This window comes from Globicephala melas, chromosome X (genome assembly GCF_963455315.2).
Source record: "Globicephala melas chromosome X, mGloMel1.2, whole genome shotgun sequence".
Classification (NCBI taxonomy): domain Eukaryota; kingdom Metazoa; phylum Chordata; class Mammalia; order Artiodactyla; family Delphinidae; genus Globicephala; species Globicephala melas.
This window is the reverse complement of record NC_083335.1, coordinates 1,887,122-1,907,198: the sequence shown is the minus strand read 5'-3', so window position 1 is coordinate 1,907,198 and position 20,077 is coordinate 1,887,122. Positions and strand designations below refer to the sequence as shown.

Genomic DNA, 20,077 nt, shown 5'->3' with positions numbered 1-20,077 from the left:
CATACAGCTCAATATCAAAAGAAAGAAACAACCCAATCCAAAAATGGGCGGAAGACCTAAATAGACATTTCTCCAAAGAAGATATACAGATTGCCAACAAACACGTGAAAGAATGCTCAACATCATTAATCATTAGAGAAATGCAAATCAAAACTACAATGCGATATCATCTCACACCGGTCAGAATGGCCATCATCAAAAAATCTAGAAACAATAAATGTTGGAGAGGGTGTGGAGAAAAGGGAACCCTCATACACTGTTGGTGGGAATGTAAATTGATACAGCCACTATGGAGAACAGTATGGACGTTCCTTAAAAAACTACAAATAGAACTACCATACAATCCAGCAATCCCACTACTGGGCATATACCCTGAGAAAACCATAATTCAAAAAGAGTCATGTACCACAATGTTCATTGCAGCTCTATTCACAATAGCTAGGACATGGAAGCAACCTAAGTGTCCATGAACAGATGAATGGATAAAGAAGATGTGGCACATAGATACAATGGAATATTACTCAGCCATAAAAAGAAACGAAATTGAGTTATTTGTAGTGAGGTGGATGGACCTAGAGTCTGTCATACAGGGTGAAGTAAGTCAGAAAGAGGAAAACAAATACCGTATGCTAACACATATATATGGAATCTAAAAAAAAAAAAAGTAGTTCTGAAGAACCTAGGGGCAGGACAGGAATATAGACGCAGACATAGAGAATGGACTTGAGGACACGGGGAGGGGGAAGGGTAAGCTGGGACGAAGCGAGAGAGTGGCATGGATATATATACACTATCAAACGTAAAATAGATAGCTAGTGGGAAGCAGCCACATAGCACAGGGAGATCAGCTCGGTGCTTTGTGACCACCTAGAGGGGTGGGATAGGGAGGGTGGGATAGGGAGGGTGGGAGGGAGGGAGATGCAAGAGGGAGGAGATATGGGGATATATGTATATGTATAGCTGATTCACTTTGTTATAAAGCAGAAACTAACACACCATTGTAAAGCAATTATACTCCAATAAAGATGTTAAAAAAAAAAGAGAAGTCAGTTTTTGAAATAAAATGCCAAATATAGATGGTGACCATCATTATAAATATTTTCTTTTGTTTTTAATCCTAGAGTGACTATCTTTTGTATCTTAAACTACCATGTTTCTTCAGTCCCTTGGAATACTTTTAAAGAATCTCATTGTGTGAACTTTAAATAAATAAATAAAAATAAAAACAAAGGCAATGAGTCCTCCAAGCTCATGGCTTTCTAATTATTTTACTACACTTTTATCTGGTCTAGTGTGTCTGGAAGGAGACACCATAGGACAGTGTGCGACTGTGCATGTCTTCCCATCCCCGCGTTCAGTGACATCGGGCTGGTGGCCATGGTAGGAGTGTTTACACCATGGAAATCGACAAAGGCTCCAAACGAGGGCTTTGCGTTTCAGAACATTTACCGGCTCCCCACTGCCCTTAAGTCAAGGGCTCCTGTAAGAAGCAGAAGGGCCAAGGGCCGAGAGCTGTGCTCGGCATCTTTGACCGGGGTTGGTGGGGGGTGGGGGACGTTTCACCTTTTCACCATGTGCAGTGGGACGCTCAGGTGACACTGGGAAACACAGGGATGTCTGTCTCCCTGGAAAAGTTACCCAGCAGCAGCGTTGCTATGGAAACTGGGCCCAGGCAGTGGGAGGGGAGTGCAGGGTGGTCTGGGATGTCAAGAGGGGGATGGGCACACACACCACGGAGCAGATCGAGGCCACCGGAGTGATGCCCCTGACAGCCCAGCAACCTTCCCCTTGACCCACGTGGCGCAGAGCAGAGGCAGACCTCTGGGTGTGGAGGCCTGGAGCTCCTGGGCCACTCCTGCAGAGAGCGCCTGGGGCTCCTTCAGCCTCTTCTCTTCTCCTCAGCAGTCACGATGGGCCCCAAGAGCTAATGAAGGTGTGTGGGACCAGGACAGGTAAGACAGGAGCCCTCCCAGAAAGGGTGAAGGCTACAAACAAGATGCGGAAATGCGGGGCAACGGGCAAAGCAGTGCGGGCCCAGGCACACGGTAAGGATCCAGCGTTCTGCCGCTTCTCGTCCTCACTCACCCTACGGCAGCGAAGACTCGCGTGCACCGGCGAAGCCACCATTCAAATGGCCCCGCTCCAGTCCCAAAATGTCTGAACCCAAGCCAGCTTCCCTTCAGAGTCCCCCTCAAGCTAAGGCCACCGGGGGGCGCTCCCCACCTCCCCGGCTGCCACTGCTCGAAACCCACACCAAGCAATTCCAAATGGATCAAAGTCCTAAACGGTAAAACTACCTTGGAGGCGAGAGAACGGTGTCTTTATGATGCTGAGATAGAGAAGCAATTCTTTCTTTTTTTTTTTTTGGCCATGCCTCGCGGCATGCAGGATCTTAGTTCCCCGACCAGGGATCGAACCTGGACCCTGGCAGTAAAAGCGATGAATCCTAACCACTGGACGGCCAGGGAATTCCCTTAAGACAAAACATGGGCAAACAAGAATGGAAAAGATAAATTTGACTATGTTAAAATGTAAAACTTCTGGACAACAAAAGACACCATAACTACAGTGAGAAGATAGGACAGGCTAAGAGAAGATCCTTACAAACGCACAGAACTGATACAGGATTGTCCAGAATAAAGGGAAACGGGCATTCCAGGAAAAGGGAGCCTGCACCCACCCATAAGCTTGAATCGATGCCCCTTCGGGACGCTGGGAAGCGAGCAGCGTCATCTTAATAGCTAGAAAGAACCGAGGGCCGGCCGTCGGTGGAGTGGCTCCAAAAAGTGTGGTATAGTCATACATGTGGCTTGTGACAACACACCTGCTTATGAATAGCACACACAGTAGAAAATGTGCCTCAGAATGGCAAACCTGAATCCCCTCGGACGGAGAAGGAGAGGAACGGGGTCAGGCATGGGAAAAACACTGAGGCCAACAAGGCCCACATCGAGGCTGGTGGCAGTACACGCGCGTGCTGACATCATTTTTGATGCTCATACTTTCCCAAGCTCAGGAAATATTCCAGAACATCTCCACGTGGAGGAGCAGCTAGGGGGAGGGAGGCCAGCTGGGGGGCTCTTGCTGCCGTCACCCGTTAGGATGTGGAATGGGTGAGACCTGGGGATGTGGGAGCACAGAGGTTTCTGGCCTGGGTGGCTCTAATACTGGCAGGGATGCCATTACTATTATTACTAATAATAGCTACAAACCAATACTAATAGCTACCACTTACTAACGGGCGACCGTGCCCCATTCTGCTGTGAGTGCTTTATGGCCAGTACTATGAAACAGGCACTGAGAGTACGTCCACCTCACAGATGAGGAAACTGGGGAGGTTAAGGGATTCGCCGAATAGGCCCACCACGGTCAGCATCTCAGGCTGCTGAGGGGCAGGGAGCATGCTCAGTCGGGACAGCTTCGAGAAGCCCCCTCCTTGCGGGCTGGGGGCGTGTGGGTGGTGGGAACCCATGGGGGGAAGGGTGCGGAGGAGTGGGGTGAGAAGGCGGGGCTTCGGCTCAGGTGGGGGGCTCTGGGCTGGTGGTCTGGGTAGGGGCGTGGGTTGTGGTGGGATGGCTTGGTGGCAGTGGGGGTAGGTCTAGGATCCTGCGTTGGACTCTCTTCTCCTTGCAGAGGGTCTTCTCTGGCCCCCTCCCTTCGCCACCCTCCCCCTAAGCGCTCCAGCCAAGCTTATTCATCTCTTGGGCTCCCTACTCCCGCCCTCGGCACTCTCCTGCCCGCTCACACACCCTTCTTCTTGCTGCTTGCACACCTGCTCGTCACCTCCTGCCCCCCTCCTGTCACCCACACTCACTTAAGGCCAGGTGCCCAGGCATGTCCATTCCGAGCCCAAGCGCCACTCAAGGCCTAGCGACCACCCAGGGAGAATGCCGAGCAGGGGGTCTGAGGGTGACTCGCCTTCCATCGGGCTCTGGAGGCCGCCCGAAGGCCTGGCCGGATACACTCACACCACACCTCGCGTGGACCTGCGCTCAGCTTCACCAGGAACCCTTCTAGTTCAGGGAGAGCAAATACTTGCTCGCTGAGCCCACGGTCAGGGAAATCGATTTGAAGATGCTGCCCAAGGGGACCGCCCTGTGGACCCAGCTGGGCTGGAAGTCGCTTTGCTTCCACTGAGGACTCTGCAGAAAGGTGCCCTTGCCTTGCCGGGGGGCGGGGACCGGCGCCTCAGAGGCGCCTCTTTGCCCAAATGTGGCCCAGGTGGCCCTCCCCCTCCCCTCGCTGAGGGCCTGACTCCCGTTTACCTGGAGATCCCTGCCCTGGAAGCAGCTCCGAGCCTGGTCTGGAGCCTGGTCTGGGGCGCGGGCGGGAGAGGTCCCTGGAGTAGCAGCCGCCTCCCCCCCCCCCCCGACCCGCACTGCGACCCTTGCGCGGGCTGACCCCATCACAGACCACACACTCTCAGTCTGAACGTTACCCCAGAGCATAAAATGGTAAACTTGCTGGAGGAATCTGTCAATAACTATAAAGAACCTTGAAAATGTTCATCACACCCTTTGATCCAGTAAATTGACTCTAAGTAATAGATCCTAAAATAATCAGAATCGATATTACATGAATCACAGGATGTTCAGAGCAGCATTCATGATTTTTTTTATTGTGGTAAAATACACCAAACGTAAAATTGACCATTTTCAAGTGTACAGTTCAGTAGCATTTGGTGCATTCACGTAGCTGTGCAACCATCACATCTATTTAATTCCAGGACCTTTTCATCCCCTCAAAAGGAGACCCCCTGCCCATTCTCTCCAAATTCACCCCAGGCCCTGGCACTCACCAATCTCCTTTCTTTGCCTCTAGACATTTCATAAGTGGAATTCTACAACAGGTGGTCCGATGTGTCTGGCATCTTTCCTCAAGCATGTTTTCTAGGTCCATCCACATTACAGCCGGCATCAGTACTTCATTCCTCTATGGCTGAGTAATATTCCATCATATTCCAAACTACTGCATTGGGCGGACAGACCGTTGATCCCTCAACAGACATTGGTTTGCTTCTACCTTTTGGCAATTGTGAATCACGCTGCGGTGAACATTTGTGTACAAGTTTTTGAGTCCCTGTTTTCAAATCTTTGGGGCCACATGGTCATTCTACATTTAACTTATTGAGGTACCAGCATTATTTTTAATGCCCAAAACTTTACAACAGTCTTAAGCACAATTGTCTGCCTCGAGACTTCCCTGGTGGTCCAGCAGTTAAGACTCTGCGCTCCCAACGTGAGGGGCCTGGGTTCAATCCCTGGTCAGGGAACTAGATCCCGCATGCTACAACTAAAGATCCCGCACGCCGCAGCTGAGACCCAGCGCAGCCAAATAAATAAATAAATTTTTTAACAGTGTCTGCCTCATCGAAGTGTACAGCTGCCCTACCAGAGTCTTCCAATAACAAGCCTGTTTCTCAAAAAAGATATAAAATGCCATGTGAACTATGACGATTGCCATGTAAAGTATGTTTATGGAAAGACTGGGAAAGAATATATAAAAACATTGTTCGAGGGAAATGGAAATCTGAGAACTTGCTTTTTTCCAAACTTTATATACCATGGCTAAATTGTTTTTTGAAAAAATGTTTACAAACTTCAAAAAAAATAGCATTGCTGACCCCAGTTCTGAGAGTGTGGATCTCAGCACGTGGGAGGCAGCTGACAGATGAAGGTGGGGAGGGAGGTGTGAGCCCACGGAGGCTTCATGATGCTACAAATGTGCCAGCTCCCAGGGTGCACGGGGGCTCACGGGGCTTTGAAAACTATTTGGAATGCACGTGCCCGTTATGTATATTCATTGGTACGTGCGTAAGTATCAATTATCACACAATATCTTCTTTAAAGACTGGAAGGAGGGACTTCCCTGGTGGGGCAGTGGTTAAGAATCCGCCTGCCAATGCGGGGACGCGGGTTCGAGTCCTGGGCCGGGAAGATCCCACATGCGACGGAGCAACGAAGCCCGTGTGCCACAACGACTGAGCCTGCGCTCTAGAGCCCGCGAGCCACAACTACTGAAGCCCGCGTGCCTAGAGCCCGTGGTCCACAACAAGAGAAGCGACCGCAGTGAGAAGCCTGCACACCGCAACAAAGAGTAGCCCGCCAAAGCCCACGTGCAGCAACGAAGACCCAATGCAGCCATAAATAAATAAATTAAAAAAAACTACAACAATCTAGCCTGTGCTCGGTTTCCCTGAGGAGGCCCCAGGCTCGGGGGCATGGGCTGCTTTGTGCTTCTACTCCTGGGCAGCCCCTGCAGGCGGTACAGCCTCTGGGCTCAGGCCCCTTGGGAGCAGGCCATGAAGTCCCGTCAGACTTCACATCCGATCCGATCTGAGGAAGCTCGGGACGTGCTTTCTGGCCCAGGTGTCCCCAGAATGCAAGGGGCAGCTCCCAGGAGCCTGGAGCCCAGATGGGGGCAGAGCCTTCACTCCAGGACCTCCGGCCTGGAAGGTGGGGGAGATGAATCACAGCCTCCACCCCCACCCCACAGAGCATCAGGAAGCTGGTTCTGCAAGGCTGGAGAAGGGCCTTGTCATGGGGCTGCCAGCTGGTCTCAGGCCTGGGACAGGACAGAGCAGACACCATCCCACCCCCCATTTCCCCCATGCCCCTCCCCGTCACACCCACCTCCCACTGGCTCTAGGACTGCCTTTGCAGAGAGGTTCTGCGGGAGCGGGCCCTGAGCTCCCCCAGCCCAGTGTGTGAGCAGAGGGCGGCAGGAGGCCCCTGGGTGTGGAGGCACTGACCTGCGAGCGGGGGAGCACAGCCAGCAGGCCCCCAGGCCTGCCTTCAGAGGGAGGCCGTGCCCAGCCCAGCCCCTCAAGGTAGGCCAGGCCCCGGGGCAAGGCCCCTCACACCAGCGGAAGGCAGGTGCCTGTGGCGGCCGGGAGTGAGGTGAGGGTGGGAGGGGTGCGGGAGAGGAGCCAAGACACAGCTGGCTCCCAGCTGGCTCCCAGCTGGCACACAGCTGGCACACAGCTGACACACAGCTGACACACAGCTGGCTCAGGGACTGCCTCAACCCAAGCTCCAAAGGAGGACTGTGAGGCAGTGCGGGGGGGCATGCGAAGGCCTTTCCAACGATCCAGGGTGTTGGGGGTGAGCAAGGAAGCAGAGGGCCCCCAGCACCAGAGGCTGAACCCGGGCAGGGAGTCTGGGTGCCTGGGCCACTTGCCACAGCTCAGGCGCTGAGGGGGGCCCTGGGGAACACCCAGTCCCTTATCCCCAGGGGGCCGAGGACAAGGGATTCCTGGCACAAGCCCATGCTGTGCTGTCTCCCCGGGGCTTCTCCGGGGATCAGAGAGACATGGAAGAATGAGCCCAGGAAGGGAGGGGGAGTGGGATTTCCTCGCCGCCACCCACCCGCCATGCCGGGTTGCTCTTGCGGAAGCTGAGAGGCAGCCTGCTTCAAGCCGTGGGCAGAAGCTTGAGCCTGGGGGGATCCAGCACACAGCCCCTCCCACAAGGGTCCTGGCTGGAAGGTGGGAGGGAAAGGGGGGGCAAGGCTGCGGCTCAGAGGGTCCACGGCAGAGCGCAGGAGGTGAGGTCGGCACGTGGGGTGTGGGTGCACCAGTGACCCAGTCCCTGGTCGGCCAGGAACCACTGGAGGGAAGAGGGCACGTGTCCCGGAACAGGGCATTCGGGGACAGGCCCACGGCTGGCTCAGAGCCCAGGCTCACCCAGCACCGGCAGAACAGGAGCAACAACCTTGGGCAAGACAGACATGATCCCCACGTTGTTTGGGGAGACCAGTGCCGGGGCAGAAATGAGCATACAGAGCCTTGAGCTTGGACGGGGGCTGATAGAACGCACAGGGACAGCCTCTCTGGTGACATTTGAACTGAGACCTGAAAGATGACAAGGAGCCAGCCATGCTAGGGACTTCGAAGAACATTGCAGGCAGTGCTAAGCCCTAGGATGGAATGACTTAGCGCTTGCTGGAGAATAAGGCACGTAGGGGACAGGGCGGAGGCAGGGGACAGACCGGCAGACAACTGCAATGGCTCAGCTCAGGGGGTGGTAGTGGAGACAGGGCTACCATGAGCTGCTGCTGAGCTGGGGAAAATGACCAAGGAACCGTGAGGGAGGAGGGACACCGAACGAGCACAAGAGAAGATGCTCAACGTCACTCATCACAAGGGAAATGCAAATCAAAACCGCAATGAGATAGCCCCTCGCACCCACTAGGATGGCTGAAATAAAAACACAGAAAATAACAGTTGATGAGAACGTGGAGAAATTCAGCTCTCACACACTGCTTGTAGGAATGTCAACAGCAGTGGACGTGGAAAACTGTCTAGAGTTCCCAGATGACCCAGCAGTAACACGAGAATTGAAAACAGGCACCCAAACAAAAACTTGTACACAGATGTTCATAGCAGCACTATTTTTATTTTTTTGGCCACCCCACGCAGCTTGCAGGATCTTATTTCCCTGACCAGGGATTGAACCAGGGCCCCAGCAGTGAAAGTGCTGGGTCCTAACCACTGGACCGCCAGGGAATTCCCAGCAGCACTATTCATTTGTTGTTGTTGTTTGGCTGCGTTGGGTCTTCGTTGCCGCGCGCGGGCTTTCTCTACTTGCGGCGAGCGAGGGCTACTCTTTGTTGCAGTGTGTGGACTTCTCATTGCGGTGGCTTCTCTTTGTCGTGGAGAACGGGCTCTAGGCGTGCGGGCTTCAGTACTTGTGGCACATGGGCTCAGTAGCTGTGGCTTGCGGGCTCTAGAGCGCAGGCTCAGTAGTTGTGGCGCACAGGCTTGGTTGCTCCGCGGCATGTGGAATCTTCCTGGACCAGGGCTCGACCCCATGTCCCTTGCATTGGCAGGTGGATTCTTAACCACCGCGCCACCAGGGCAGTCCAGCAGCACTATTCTTAATTGCCAAAATTTGGAAGCAACCTACATTGTCCACCAACAGATGGATAAACATAATGTGGTAACATGCACCCGGTGGATTATTCCACCGTATAAAGGAATGAAGTCCTGCTACATGCTACGACGTGGATGAAAACAGCCCAGCTGAGTGAGAGAAGGCGGGCACAAAAGGCCATGTACTGTATGATTCCAGAACAGGCAAATCCATAGGGACAGAAAGTAGATGATAGGTTGCCAGGGACTGGGGAGAGGGAGAATGGGGATTGCCTGCTTAATGGTGTGAAGTTCCCTTCTGGGAGGATGAACACGATCAGGCACTAGCTGGTGGTGACAACTGCACCGCACCGTGGACGTACTCAGTGTCACTAATGGTAAACTTGATGTCATATATCTTTTCCCACAATAAAACATTAAAACTGCTGCCCGGATCCAGAGACCACCAGTGCCCTTACAGAGGTGAAGACCACTGGAAAAGACACAGGGGTGGGGGGGAGGGGCGGGACCTGGGGAACTTGTTTAATCAATGCACATCTTTGTCTCTGATTTGAAGTCCCTGAGACCTGCAGACACCCCCAGCGCCCCCACTCCACTTACACGCATCCCAAACCGAGCCACCAAACCAGGTGTCATATGACCACTGCTACTGAATTCAAGCAGGGATTGGTTGTTCTTGACTTAAAATCATGAGACGGAGGCTATCACCTGGGGATTGAGTGTAGCAGAGGATAAGAGGCCCAAGGAGGACCCTAAGGCACCCTGACATTGAGCAGTTGAGGAGACACAGAGCTTAAGTCAGCCAGAGAGAAGGAAAACTAAGGAGGGAATCTGGGCAAGACAGTGCACCACGGACCGGGAGGACGGACTGGATCAGGACGCAGAAGGGTCCTCAGGATTTGCTAAAAGGGGGCAATCGGGGAGGGCGACCTGTACAGATACTCAGCCTTGGGGAGCTTCTGCAGAGAATGGGGTGCAAGCGCCCTGGGGCTGGGGCTTGGGGATGCGGGAGAGCACTAACGTTTGGGTTTTACCAGGTCAGACGCCTGAGAGCGTCTGAAAGCTTGATGGGAAAGGTAGGTTCAGAAGACGAAAAAATTTTAAATGCCAAAGAAAGCGAGGGAAAGACCTGCAGAAGGTACGGCAATAAGAGAGGGGAACACGGGGGCAGGAGGGAGGGACACGGCGGGGGGGGGCAGCAGAAGGGATATCGGTGTCAGGTGAGACACGGGGGCTGACTAGAGGGACATGGGGGCAAGAGGGGACTCGGGGACAAGGGGTCAGGCAAGAGCAACGCAGGAAGCTCAGCGGGCAGTCGCGCTCCCGCAGGGGCCCGGTGGGCGAAGCGGGAGGCACGGCCCCACCCCGACCCCCGCCGCGAAGCGGCGGCGCCCAGGGAGGCGGGGGGCGGGGCCCAGGCTCGCTCGTCCCGCCTCCCCGGGCGCGGAGCCGCAGACAAAGAGCGCGCGGCGGCGGCGGCGGCGGCGGCGCGAGCTAGGCTGGCAGCCCGTTGGCTGCGTCTCCGGCGCCAGCAGCCGGCGCAGCCCGACCGACCGGCGCGAGTCCTCCGCCCCCACCCCTCCGTCCCCACTCCCGGCCGGGGCGGGTCTCCGGACCCCGCTCTAGGAGGCCTGGCGCGACTGGGCCGGAGGCTCCGGGTGGGAGGTCCTCGCCGTACTTCCCAAATGCCCTGATCGGGAATCTCTGAGCAGGCGAGAAGAGGGAGGGTAGGCTGAGAAAAGAGCCCTGGCCCGGGTGACTGGGGGTCCCGCGGGCCCCACGGCTCCCCGGGAGGTCTAGGGACCTCCCCTTTCACCCAGGGTAACGCGAGGGGGAGGGGGTTCACGACACAATTCTAGGGGCGCCCACGGTTGGGGTGAGTCTCCCAACCCCACCCTGCGGATTGGGAAACCTAGGCTAGGCGAGAACACAGACCGGAAGTCAGCCTCTGCGCTGGCGCCCCGTTGCACCCGCTATCTCAGCTCTGCTGTCGCGAGTGTCCAAGGAACACCTTGGACGCAGCCGTGTCTGGCTCAGCAGGACCGAGAAAGGAGAAGCCAGGCAGGCTCTGTGCGCTCCCATCTTTTCAGTGGCCCAGCAGAAGTCCTCATTCATGTGTTCCCATCTCTGGAGCTTAAAAATTGTCAACCCACAGGAACGTTGGCGCATCTGACCGTGGACATCTGCATTCCCCTCACCCAGCTCTCCCCGGAGTGCACATTCCACCGCACCTGCTCCCTCCTCGCTACACACACACATTCCCAAGCAAAATGCTGGCACCGACGCTCTCCACACACCCCCACCCCCCGGGAAACCGCGACACCCTTAATGTGCTCAGGGATTTAACACTGACACAGTCAGCACCTCTGCATCTCTCCAATTGTACTGCTAATGCCCTTATAGCTGTTTTTTTTCTTCTTCTTTTTTTTTTCAGATCCAGGACCCAATCAAGGATCACACACTTGGTCATTAGGTCTCTAGTCTCCTGTAATCTAGAACAATCTATGCATTAAAAAAAAAAAAAACAACCTTTCATGACACTGACCTCTTGGAAGAGTCTAGGGCACGCGCCTTGCAGAACGTCCCAGTCTGGATTTGCCCGCTCCGCTTCCTTCCTGGTTAGATTCAGCTTAGGTGTTTTGAGGACAGCGCTGCCCAGGGCAGGCTATGTCCTTCTCCCTCCCCGCACAGGGCGAGGAGGGGCAGGGGGCCGGGCTGCCCACCGTTAGGGAGGCTCGGTTTGATCACCTGGTGACTCCCTTGTAAAGTTGCATTTTCCCTCCCCAATGCACAAGTAATCTGGGTGACACCTTGAGACCCAGTGACTATCTTTTCTTCCCCAACAACCTTTATCTAATGGTTTTACCTTCCAAGGATGATCCCCAACTGGATGAATTGCATTGGTAGCTGCAAAATGCCTTAATTTGTTAGAACTCTAGCAGGGACACAGCACTACACGCCAACATGTGACTGGCCCAGTGAATGGCATGCCCCCAGTTGAGGCTGCCTGGACAGGCCATACCATCCGCCCCCCAGAACTCTGTGCCCACTCTTTCTGCCCAGGGGCAGGAGCGAGAGAAGGAAGAAGCACAAGAAGCCCTCATCTCAAAGGACTTTTTAGTAGTTTGGGGCTGGTGTGTGTGTCTGGGTACCCATGTGAGCTGCCTGTAGGTTGGTAAGGTTGTGGGTGATGGGAAGAGGCTCAGTTAGTTGCACGTAGCCTGGAAGAACAGATTATGTCCCTTGGGGCCCCACCTGGTCAATTATCCCTGGAAATTGATCTGATAGGTGTGAGGCCTGCCCCTCTTATTTGTAATAACCTCACTTCCTAGGTGATATTGACATAATTTGGGGCTTCACTGATTTATCCAAGTCCTGAGCGAGGTCCTAGCTACTCAAAGTATAGTCTGAGGGCCAGCAGCATGGACATCCCCTGGGAGGTCGTGAGTAATGCAGAATCCCAGGCCCGCCCCTGGAGCTGCTCGAGCAGATCCTGCATTCTAACAAGGGCCTCAGGGTAGAGTCATGCTGGCCCAGAGCACCCCCTTGAGGAACCGGGGAGGACTTGCACACACCTTGACAGGATTCAGACCACAGGCAAGTGCTTCAAAGGGTCTCTGCTCTCACTCCACAAAGGGGAGTGGGTGGGTGGTGCCCATGGGGCAAGCGGAAATCTGATCCACCTGCCCTGGCCCCCCTGCCTTTCCAGGGAAGAGCAGGCCTCTCGGGCCCCTCTGAAGTCCTGCCTGGAGAGAGAGGCTGGGAACGAGGGGTGCCCCACGTGCGGCCAGTATGGAAAAGCAAAGAACTTCCGGAGGTCATCATTAAGATCAGTTTTAGGGGGCTTCCCTGGTGGCGCAGCGGTTGAGAGTCCGCCTGCCGATGCAGGGGACGCGGGTTCGTGCCCCGGTCCGGGAAGATCCCACATGCCGCGGAGCGGCTGGGCCCGTGAGCCATGGCCGCTGAGCCTGCGCGTCCAGAGCCTGTGCTCCGCAACGGGAGAGGCCACAACAGTGAGAGGCCCGCGTACCGCAAAAAAAAAAAAAAAAGATCTGTGTTTGGGTGTGTGCTCACAGCTTCCCAGGCACCTTGGGTGATGATGGAACACGTCCTCCCACCCACCTACCTCTGGGCTAACCTGGCTGGCCCAAAAGCAAGCTCTGTGTCTCGCAGTAATCAGAATGATATCCCTTATGGAGTGCTTTTCATTTCCACTGCTCAAAGCAAGCATGAGGGAGAGACAGATTGCACGACAAAGAGGGGAGACGCCTGTCACACCCAAAGCCAGCTCTGAGCCCCAGCTTCTCAATCTTTCTTCTTTTGACTTGGCTCACGTGCAAAAGGACCAAATGTGCCTCCACCTTGGCATGTGTCCATCGCCTAAGTAATCTTACACGTTACACTTCACAACTCACGGCGCCTCTGTTTTTCTCCCCCTTCTTTCTTACTAGAAAAACCCTCAGAATCATATTGGACATTCTTCTGTCACTGGACATTAATTGTGACATGTTCATGAGGAATGCCTTCTCCATCCGATTTCCACGCCTTAACGCCTGACCAAATGGCCTGATGGCAGCAACTCCACCCCTACCCAAATGAGATCCCAGGGGACCCAGTGCTGCTGATTTCCCAATGGCAATGACGCCGGGAGGTGAAGAAACTGAGGCACTGAGCCAGTGAGCCGTTGAGTATCCCCACACCACACCGTCTTCCCCGGCAGGGATCCCAAAGTAGAAGGAAAGAAGGGGCTCCTGGTGGGCTAAGTGCTCTCGCGTGCTTTTCTTCCTTTGGTAGGTGTACACGTGTTTCTTGCTTTCAAAGCTTTACCGGGGTACCATTGCCACATGATCAGCTGCACATATTAGAGCGTACAGTTTGAAAAGTTTTGATATAAGGTGTACATACACATCTGTGAAGCCACCACCACAATCAAGATAGTGACCATTTCCATTATCCCCGAAAGCGTCCTCGTGCTCCTGCCTCTGCTCCCTCCCTCCCACCCATCCCTGCAAATACTTTCTGTCACTATAGATGAGTTTGCATTTTCTAGAATTTTTCTATCAGTGGCTCAGACAGATCCACGTCATGGGGGTCATGGTGTCAGAGAGAAGGACACAGGCCCGGCAAGCAGGGACAACAGGAAAGGCTCTCGGAACGTGCGTTTGTGTCTCAGTGTTAGGTGACCAGGCTACCTCCCTTTCTGCCCTTTATGACCTGGCTTCTTCCTCTTCCTATCAACATGCATGACCCTCCCCCACTCAGGGTCATTTCCAGATTTTTCAAGCTCTCCCTGTGCCCCCGCATGCCCCCAGCGCCCACACTTGGTTAAGTATCCTTGGAGGACTAGACTGGGATAACAGAAATGGAGCTGCGGTTCTGACATGCCGCACTTAAAGTGCCCGTGGTAGACCACGTCAGTGGAATCAAGGGCCCAAAAACCACAGGATCATCTCAAGAGCCACAGAAAAAGCATTTGACAAAACCTAACAACACTTCATGATAAAAACGCTCGAACTAGGAACAGAAGGGAACTTGCTCAAGCTGATAAGGAGCATGTATGACAAACCAGAATTGTGGGTGAAAGACTGGAAGCTTCTTAGACCAGCAACAAGACAAGGATACCCACTCTCACTTCTATTCAACACTGTACCGGAGGTGCTAGCCAGAGCAAATAGGCAAGAAAAGGAAATGAGAGGTATCCACAATGGAATATTACTCGGCCATAAAAAGGAACGAAATTGGGTCATTTGTAGAGACGTGGTTGGATCTAGAGACTGTCACAGAGTGAAGGAAGTCAGAAAGAGAGAAACAAAAATCGTGTATTAACGCACATATGTGGAACCTAGAAAAATGGTACAGATGAGCCAGTTTGCAGGGCAGAAATAGAGACACAGACGTAGAGCACAAACGTATGGACACCAAGAGGGGAAAGTGGTGTGGGGAGGGGGGTGGTGGTGTGATGAATTGGGAGATTGGGATTGACATATATACACTAATATGTATAAAATGGATAACTAATAAGAACCTGCTGTATAAAAAAATAAATAGAATAAAATTCAAAAAAAGAAAAGAAATGAGAGCTATTCAGATTGGAAAGGAAGTAAAACTATCCTCTATTTATATATAGGAAATCCTGAAGAATCCACTCAAAACAACCATTCGAGCTAATAAATGAGTTTAGTAAGGTTGCAAGATATAAGACCAATATAAAAAAATCGATTGTATTTCTACACAGTGGCAATGAGAAAAATGAAAAGGAAATTAAGAAAACAATTCCACTTACAATAGCATCATAAAGAATAGAGTACTCTGGAATAAATTTAACAAAAGTGCAAAACATTGGCGAAGGAAATTGAAGACTCAGGGAATTCCCCGGCGGTCCTGTGGTTAAGACTCTGTGCTCTCACTGCCGAGGGCCGGAGTTCAATCCCTGGTCAATCCCTGGTTGGGGAACTAAGATCCCACAAGCGACGCGGCAAAGAAATTGAAGATTCAAATAAAAAGGCATCGCATGTTCATGGGTAATACTCTCCCAGATTCAATGCAATATTCAATACAAATTCAATGCAATTCGTACAAAATCACAGCTGGTTTTTCTGAAATTGACGAGCTGATCCTAAAATTCATATGGAAACTCAAGTGACTCAGAATAGACAAAACGACCTTGAATAGCACAAAGTTGGAAGACCCACAGTTCAAAAGTTACTTACAAAGCTCTAGTAAAAGCAATGTGTTACAGGCATAAAGCTAGACATTTCTCCAGAAAAGATACGCAAATAGCCAATAGCACAGGATAAGATGCTCATCAGGAAATGCATATGATGTCCCCTCAAACCCAGTAGGATGGCTATAATAAAGAACGCATGTGGGAAGGGTGTGGCGAAACGGAACCCTCATACACTGCTGGTGGGAACGTAAAACGTAAAACTGTGCAGCCCTTGTGGAAAACAGCTCCTCAAAATACTAAACACAAGTACCATATGATCCGGCAATTCCATTTCTGGGTATATACACAAAAGAATTGAAAGCAGGGACTCAAACAGACATTTGTACACTCATGTTCACAGCAGCACTGTTCACACTAGCCAAAAGGTGGAGATAAGTCAAATGTCCATCAATGGATGAATAGATAAATATTATGTGGTATAGCCATACAAAGGAAAATTACTCAGTAATAAAAAGAAATTTAGTACTGATACATGCTACAACATGGATGAACCTTAAAAACACGATAGGGGCTTCCCTGGTGGCGCGGTGGTTGAGAGTCCGCCTGCCGATGCGGGGGACGCGGGTTCGTGCCCCGGTCCGGGAGGATCCCACATGCCGCGGAGCGGCTGGGCCCGTGAGCCATGGCCGCTGAGCCTGCGCGTCCGGAGCCTGTGCTCCGCAACGGGAGAGGCCACGGCAGTGAGAGGCCCGCGTACCGCAAAAAAAAAAAAAAAAAAAAACACGATAAAGGAAAGAAGTCGGACAACAAAAGGTCGCGTATCGTATGGTTTCATTGAGATGAAATGTCTGGAACAGGCAAGTCCATAAAGACAAGTAGATTGGTGGTTGCCAGGGCCTAGGAGGTATTGGGGGAAATGTGACTGCTAATGGGTACGGGGTTTCGTTTCAAGGTGATGAAAATGTTCTGGAATTCGATAGTGGTGATGATTGCACAACTCTCTGAATATACTAAAACCCACTCAATTGTATGTTTTACAAGGGTATGTGAATTATATCTCAATAAAGTTTTTTTTAAATGCCTGTGAACTATCGGGAGAAAAGGGTCTGGAACTCAAGGCTAGAATAAGACACTCGGCACTTAACCTGGGTGTCAGAGACCTCTGGGGATCTAGGAAGGGGCCCCAGGGCGCCCCAGCAAAATGAAGCCACATGGCAAGTGCTGTAGGTGTACTTGTGCATTTCTCTGGGCTGAACTGTATCCCGGGGGGGGTTCCTTATTTTGGCAAGGTGCGGAGGCCACAGGTGGGTGTGGACAAACCATGGAGAAGCCTCTCTGAAGCTGTGAAGCACCAGAGTTTAAGGGGGGGCAGGCAAGGGGTCCTGGAAACTGCCTGGTGTTCTGGGACAAAAGCTTCCCTCCCCTCTGAAAAGAGGCTGGGACCAGGAGAAGCTCCCTGCTGCGCCTGGGACGCCAGCCCCCAGACCCAGAGTCATCTGGGATAGTTAATGGTTTTCCCTGCTCTCCAGATTTTTTTAAATTCAATTCTCTTTTGTCTTCCCTTAATTTTGAAGGATAGTTCCTTTTTAAAAACTGCATCCATACTGTATAGCACAGGGAACTCTACTCAATACTCTGTAATGACCTATATGGGAATAGAATCTAAAAAAGAGTGGAGATATGTATAACTGATTCACTTTGCTGTACACCTGACACTAACACAACGTTGGAAATCAACTCGACTCCAACAAAAATTAACTTAAAAAGATAAATTTAAAAGGTAAAATAAAATAAAACTGCATCCAGTCTCGGATTCTGTCCAAACTTCTGCAGGAGCTTTAAAAGGGAGCAGCACCCCCAGGGACTGGTCAGTGAGGGCTGCAGATGAGGAAAAGCAGAGGCGGCTGGCCTGAGGCCGCCCTCCTCCTGGGGAGCTACATGCCCAGGGCTTGGGGTTCTCTCTCCAGGAGAAAAGCCTGGACTGCGACCTTCCAGCCCAGGTTCACCTCAAGCCTTCCTGCGACATGAAGCCTCCCTGAAGGCCGTCCCAGCCAGATCTGTGGCAGCCTCCCTGCCACTGCCCATGGGGAACCCGAAGGGTCACAGCAGCGTCGCCTCCCAACCACGGCTCATCTCGGGCCTGCAGCGCAGCGCAGGTTGCCCTCCACTCTCCACACATCCGCAAGGGACTGGCCTTTAACGAAGCACTACCTCAATCCCTCTGGGAGGAAGTTAAGGTTCGCTTTTTGCCATTTGATAGAATGATCCCAAGAAAGGAAGCAGTGAGGACGGGATCCCACGGCCTCATCAAGCAACCAGTGCAGCCCACCTCCCGCCGGGAGCCCACGGGACTGCTCGGGGTCCAGCTGGGCCATTCCCGAACCTGATCCCACGAGGGCGAACAGCAATGGCCAGGCAAGATTTCCAGACAGCTGGAACGAGAGATGGGAGGAAGCACGAGGCGGGGTGGGCGTGGCGGAGAGAATGGCAGAAAGAAGGCGGAGGGCCGAGAGCGGGGAAAGCAGAGGGCCCGCGTGTCCCGGGAGAGCGGCCCGAGAGCGCGGAAGAGGAGCGCCGCCAGGCTAGGCAACATTCCCGTCCTGCCCCCCTCCCCTCCCGCCCAGGACGGCCAGAGGCTCTCAGCACGAATGCAGCACTCCCGCGGGCTCCCCAATCCCCACCGCGCCCCGGCCGATGCCTGTAGGGGTCCCCCCTTTTCTTCTAAGGAGACCCCATTCCCCCAGCCACCACCTCTCCGACCTGCACTTGCTCCCCAGTCCGGACCAATAAACCCAGAGCAGAAACGTTATCCCTGTCTGCGCCCGGTCTGCCCCTGGGTCCAGACTCCCTCTAACCTTGAACTCCCTCCACAGAGCCCTGGGGGCGTCTCAGACCACGCCATCCGGGACATTTCTCTAGACAGCTCTCAGAGCGCACACAGAAAGTACACACACGCAGGGCCGGAGAAGCCTCCGCGAACACACAGACGGGGCACAGGCACGCACTCACGAAGTCACGCCACGCACAGGCAAGGAAGCCGAGCTCCGGGTCCGAGAGCGCGACCTGGAGTCTCCCCTCTCTCCCCGCCGATCACTGCCCGGTACACGCCCCCACCGCCCAAGACCCGAAGGCCCTGCGGGGCCTAGGGCAGGCCGGTCACCGACTCCCGAAGACTGCCCTTCTGGCAGACCCGGCGACAGCCACTCACCCGAGGCTCCCAAGGGCTGGGAGCCCACCGTTTGTCTGGGCAGGGCCGGAGCGGAGAGTGCGTGCGGGGGTAGATGCCCGATCCTGGCCAGGCGGCGGCGGGGTCCCGGGGCGGCCCGCGCGCTCCAGTACCCCTGGCCCACGGGGACCTGGATTTGCCCCGCCCCACCGCGCCGCGGGCGCCCTGCTCCCTCCCCCGCCCTGGGTCCACCGGGGCTAGCGAGTGCGGGGAACGGAGGCCGTTGCTATGCAACCCCCATCCCGCGCCGGCGCCGGCAGCAACGCGTTTCCCGGCTCCCGGGCCCGGGATGTATGAGCACAGGACCTAGGCTGAGCCCAACTTCCCGACCCGGGCCGACCTGGACCCAGGGCTCGCGTCCCAATCAATGTACTCCGGGCGAGCCAGGGATGCGCCCCGCACCCCTACCCCCGCGCAGGGACCCCCCATCTTTGCCTGGTTCCCACGGAGCACCTACACCCAGCAGCCCCAGAAACTGAGGGCGAGGATGGCTCCCTACCTCTTCCTCGTCGAGCCCTCGTGCCCCTCCACCCGGCCCTCCCCGCGGCCAGCTCTTCCCCAGGTGTCGCCCACGCCCCTCGCCCCAGCTGCCCAGCCGCCCTACCTGAAGCATCACTTTGTACTGCTCCTCCGGTTTCTGGACCACGCACATATTACATCCCATGGTGCTAGCCGGCGAGGGAAGGAGGGCGGGAACGGGAAAACGCCTTTCACTGGCCCGTGCTCAGGACCTCGGGTCCTGGCCCAGGGCCGGGGGCCATACCCTAGCGCGGGGGGCGGGCCGCCTAGCGGGGGAGGGGGGCACGCCCCCGAGGGGGGGGCCGCTCCACGCCCCTCGGGTTAACTCTTAGCTGGCTGAGGCCAGGCGCAGGCATGCTCCCTTGCACCCGGCCAGGAAAAAAAGGGCAGCGGGGGATGGGCGGGCGCGCCGGGCGTTGCTTGGCTACGGCCCCCCAGGAGGCGCGGGGGCGCGCCAGGCCACTGGGGACCGTCAGGGGCCGTAGGCCGCGCGCCTCCCCGCCCGCGGGGCCCGCCGCTGCCGCTGCCGCTGCCGCTGCCGCCTCCGGCTCCCGCCCATGGCCACCAGCCCCGGGAGCCCGGCCCTCGCGCTTGGCGCCGCGGCCCGGCCAGCCGACTGGGGGGCGGCGGCGCGGCTGCGGCCCCCGCCCGCGGCCCAGGCCCGCGCCCGCGCTCCCGCCTCGCCCGGCCGCGCTCCCGGCGCCTGCTCTCGGGCCCGCAGCCGGCCCCGCGGTCTCCAGCTCCCGCCCGGGACGACGGGCACAGCGCGCGCGCCCGCGGCGGCGGCGGCGGC

General features: G+C 54.8%; 1 protein-coding gene across 2 annotated transcripts in view; it reads right to left on the bottom strand.

Moving 5' to 3' along the window:
• The window catches only part of PDZD4 (PDZ domain containing 4), a 28,726-nt gene extending 8,926 nt beyond the window's left edge, over positions 1 to 19,800 (bottom strand). For both annotated transcript variants that reach the window (XM_060292219.1, XM_030850427.2), the window contains exon 1: positions 19,370 to 19,800. In XM_060292219.1, the coding sequence (XP_060148202.1) occupies positions 19,370 to 19,429 (60 nt within the window). In that variant the 5' untranslated portion in view covers positions 19,430 to 19,800. The remainder of the gene's footprint in view (positions 1 to 19,369) is intronic.
• Between the last annotated feature and the right edge of the window lie 277 nt (positions 19,801 to 20,077).